This window comes from Marmota flaviventris, chromosome 6, assembly GCF_047511675.1.
Source record: "Marmota flaviventris isolate mMarFla1 chromosome 6, mMarFla1.hap1, whole genome shotgun sequence".
Classification (NCBI taxonomy): Eukaryota; Metazoa; Chordata; class Mammalia; order Rodentia; family Sciuridae; genus Marmota; species Marmota flaviventris.
The window spans coordinates 127,870,334-127,875,347 of record NC_092503.1 but is presented as its reverse complement, the minus strand read 5'-3'; the positions used below and the strand labels follow the sequence as shown (position 1 = coordinate 127,875,347).

The 5,014-nt window shown below is 33.0% G+C and overlaps 1 protein-coding gene across 1 annotated transcript; it reads right to left on the bottom strand.

The window, feature by feature from the left end:
- Positions 1-664: 664 nt before the first annotated feature.
- On the bottom strand, positions 665-1,606 carry LOC114082057 (putative olfactory receptor 2B3). Its single transcript, XM_027923491.2, has one exon. It carries the CDS (start codon positions 1,604-1,606, stop codon positions 665-667), a length of 942 nt encoding a protein of 313 aa, XP_027779292.2.
- Between the last annotated feature and the right edge of the window lie 3,408 nt (positions 1,607-5,014).

The following is a 5,014-nucleotide window of genomic DNA, read 5'->3' as shown; positions in this document are numbered from 1 at the left end:
AGAGATTCCCTATGTCTGAGTGAGAACTGAACACAAATGGGGAATTTGACAGAAGTAGAAAAAGGAGAAATGTTATTCATGGGGATTAAGGGGGATGGATTGAAAATAGAACTGCAAATAAAATGCAACTAAAATTTCAGATTAAATACACATCATTTAAAGCCACCTAGATTAGAGTCGAAGTACAGGTTAAGGACAATTTTGGAAGGGTACATACATATTATGGATTTTATAAAGAGATGTGAGGATGTAAAGTCATAAAGAACTTAGGTTCTGAATTAAAGAATTTTTGGTTTGAATTGCCTGGTTATTTAATCACAGAGATATGGAAACTGTCTTAAGGGATAAACAAAGATTATTCTAGAACAAATAATATGCAGGTGAATGGTAAAATATCCAACTCTCCTGACTACTCCAACATTGATAGGAAGAAATTAGACTGATTTGGCTTAAAGGAAGACAGTGCCCTTGGGGGACTTCTAGAAGGCAAAGAAGTTTTTAACTTAGTTCGCATATATTGTTTTCGTAACAAAGGAAGACTTTTGTTTGGTAGAATTCAGTGAAATCATGAAAGCCTTAAAAGAGGGAACATCATTTGAAACATTATTACTATCTTCAAGGTCAAGGGAAAACTTAGAAGATTCTCATCACCTTGAAGTACTTTTTAATTTTTAATAAGAAAGGTTCTTGACATCACCCTCTTGAATGCCTCCTTCATATCTTTATTTCTAAGGCTGTAGATGAGAGGGTTCAACATGGGGGTGATGATCCCATAGAAGAGAGAAACCATCTTTCCACAGTCCTTTGAGGTGGATGAAGGTGGTTGTAGATACATATAGATGGCTGTTCCAAAAAAGAGGGACACCACAACCATGTGGGACCCACATGTTCCAAAAGCTTTCTGCCTTCCTTCTGAAGACCTGATTTTCAGCACTGCTTGAGCTATGAAGCCATAGGAGATAAGGATCAATGTCATTGGAATTAGCAGAATTAATACACTGCAGAAAAAGAGCTCAGCCTCTATAGGCTTTGTGTCAGCACATGACAACTTGAGAAGGGCAGGAACCTCACAGAAGAAGTGGTCCACTTCCCGATGACCACAGCGTGGCATGTTCAGTGTCAGGGAAGACTGCAACACTGAGTGGCTGAATCCAGTGAGCCACGAGAAGGCAGCCATCCTTAAGCAGAACCAGCGGTTCATGATGACTACATAGTGAAGTGGTCTGCAGATTGCCACAAATCTGTCAAAGGACATAACAGCCAAGAGGAGACATTCTGTGGCCCCCAGGGGCAGGAAAATGATGAGCTGGGCCACACAGCCACTGTAGCTGATGGTTGTTTTGTTGAGACAAATATTTGCTAACATATGTGGGACTGTGCTTGTGGTATAACAGAGATCTAAGATAGAGAGATTAGTGAGAAAGAAATACATGGGTGTGTGAAGTTTGGGATCCATAATGCACACAACCATGATGGACACATTGCCAAAGATTGTTAATGTGTATGATATTAACAAAACCACAAAGAGAGGCATTTGTAGCCAGGGACTATCTGAGAAGCCAAGTAGTATAAACCCTTTTGAGGAACTGCCATTTGCCCAATTCATGATGACTCACTTATTTTTTGTTCCTAAAAAAAATAAGAATAAAGCAGTAAATACATATTATTGATTACTCACTGGATCTGAATTGAGTTATAACAATTGACTTCATGCCAAATATAATCTATAATTAATTAATGAAGACTTTGTGAAGAATATTGTTATTTTAAAACTAAAAATCATGGTTCTTCTGTTTTTAATAGTTGTGTTTGACTTCCCCCACCCCCAACGGCACCCTGTGCTGGAGACTGAATCCAGAACCTCAAGGCCTCATAAATTCTAAGTGTATGGTTTTCTACTGGATTAAATTCTCAGACCTTCAATTATTTTTAAAGTAAATTATTACATTTAAATGGCATAAGAACATAATAATATGTGTATATGAGATTGGGTATACTTAGTACATTTTAAATCATGCCTTCTTACTTCATAATACAACATTTGAGTAATACATGCTGCTTTTAATCCAAGTCAAAAAATATTGAGTAACTTAGAAATTATGAGTCTTATCTAAATGTATAATTGATATAAAGAAATTCTGCTTGTTTTACTAAGATCTTTATGTGATTTTTTTGAGTTGTATTTTTCTTCTGTGCATATCTATTCCCAAAAAGAACAATCATGGGATTCTTTGATTTGTAGTAAAAATTTATAGACTACTTGTGATTTATTGTAATGATCATGGGTATCCTCTCTTTATTCACAAATACCCTTGATGAAAATAGTAAAACTTATAATAAAGTAATTATTTGATTGATATGTGACTGACACTCCTTAGTATCTAAAGTACAACCTTTCTAATTCTCACCAAAACCCTTAAAAATATTTGATTTACATTTTATTGCTATTGTGACTCAGGGAGATAAGTAATGTGAATAAACATAATGTGAGGCCAAGACTTACACCTAAGATTAAAATACACTTCTCTCTTTGTGTACTAGTTCCCGTCAAATATAAAAAGAACATAATAAGAATATATGAAGATGACTTACACCATTTGAACTTACAAACATAAGAATAAAGAGAACTGCAATATAGATTTAATGAAAAAAGCAAAATAATAAAAACTGGCATATTTTACCACAGAATGAGAAACTTTATCCAGAGTTAGAAAAACTCACATTGAAGTATAAACTGCCAGGAGAATGGGTACATGAGAGTGAACAAAGACTTGTAGGTCCTCATAATTTGAGTTGTTTTTAAAATTTTCATTCCAACGTTGGCTTTTTAGCTATCAATATTCATTATTTCTTATGAAAAACAGTAACCCACCTTCAGCTGAAAACTATTGTATTAGACTTTCCTGAATTCCCATATAACTTTAGATATCCTACTGACTCTTTCTATGTATGGAGATATAATGAGCAAATGTTCATTCAAAAGAATGAAAAGATAAAAGGGACTGGTTTCTAGGAAACAAATCAGACACTCTAAATACAAGTTATAGATGAGATGACCTTGAGAGACACTTTCTACTCATGGTAACATAATTTTCTGTAGTGGATACCACTCACCTTTTTTTTTTTTCTGTGACAGAGAGATGTCTACATCTTTCTTTGTGCCATGTCTGGATGGAGGTTGTACCTAATAATGAGTTTTAAACTCAGTAAATTTTTAAGCTTTCAGCCATGTGGCTTTTCACCTACCATTGAAAAATGAAATTAGTGTGCAAACTGGGCTGCATCAAAAACAATAAAAAGTCCTCATGATAAAGTGCAAGTAAATTATAGATATTGTCTTCAATCATGGAGGCATTTTTTGACTGACATAGGCTCTCCTCACCAAGATCCTAGTCGACTGCCACAATGAAAAGCTGATTTTACATATATCAATAACATTGATGAGAAATGTTTGCCCCTTTAAGTAAAACCATCCAATCAATATTCCTTAAGGACCCATGTTTCACACAGCACTGCCCTCCATCTCCTTTGGGATTTGAGATTTCCTCAGGCTTAATTGGCCATTGTGTCCAGAGAGACAAGAAGTGAACTCCATTACCAATTAGCACAATACTGGCACAAAAAATGCTTCATTATTCCTACAACTAGGGTGAAGGTTAGAGCCAAACAACGTGAACCATGAAAATAAGTTTGGGGTTGTTTAATTAGGAAGGCACAAAAATAAATGAACTTACAGCCCTAAAATTCCCTTTAAATGGCCTCAGTGCAAAACAGTGATGGGTTTATATGAGAAAAAACATTTCTAATGTGATTCCTTTAATGAGTAATTCTGAGTAAACCTATTACAGATATGCAGGTTAACAAAATATGTTATACAAGGTCACTCAAAATAGAAATTAACATACTGAAGTTTAAGGTTAGTATTAATGCACTGGGGCCGAACAACTGGAAATGACATGGTATTGCAACAGGATTAGTTTTCAAAAATAAGTTGACATGTGCAACTTATAATATGATATGTGCTGATCTAAGTTTTAATAAAATAAAGGTTATAATTCATTTAATATTAGTCTAGATAATATCTGAAAGAAAATATTGAGTTAACATTTTAATGTATTTATTTCCCCTTTATTTTTCTGTGCCCCATGTATTCTTATAAAGTATGAAATCATATTTGTAGAACATAACAATTTTCTAAATTACATTATTTCTAATACATGGTTTTGAAGCTTTTATAAACTAATAATTTATTCATAAATTATATGTACTTTTAAATACTTTAAAAATAATTTTTCTACAATTAAATATTTTTATTTTCTTAATCTGTCACTTTTTGCTATAGAACATTATAATTAAATGTTTTCACATTGTAACTTCTTCACTATTTGTTTTTATAAATTTACTTATTTTTTAGATTGACAGATAAAATTACATTTATTGTGTACAACATGATATTTGTATGAATAAATACATTGCAAAATAGCTAAATCTAGCTAATTAACATATACATTATCTTACATGTATATCGTTTTGGTAATTATATACTTAACATCCACTCAGCATTATTCAGTAGTATAGTATGTTGTCACTAATTATTGTCACTATACAGTACAATTTTTTCCTTGAACTTATTCCACAGATCTAATTGTAATTTTGTATCCTTCAGCCAACATATCACTATCCCCTACCCACCCACTCTTCCAATGACCTTAACTTTGAGCAACTACTATATATGGGTGCATCATGCAGTATTTGTCTTTCTGAACCTGGCTTATTTCATTTAATATAATATTCTCTGGTTCATCCCTGTTGTTGTAAATGATAGGTTTTCCTTCTTTTGAATGGCTGAATAATATTTTTTTCTGTATATATGTGATGTTTTCTTTATATATTCATCCACTAATGGACACTTATCTCATATAGGCAATTTTGATAGTGCTGTAATAAACATGAGATTTACTTTAGATGTATTCCCAGAAATGGGATTTCAGAATCATATAATACTTCTATTTTT

What these genes read in the sequence shown, in the direction of transcription:
- LOC114082057 (XM_027923491.2), bottom strand. Translation starts at nt 1,606, where the DNA reads ATGAATTGGGCAAATGGCAGTTCCTCAAAAGGGTTTATACTACTTGGC.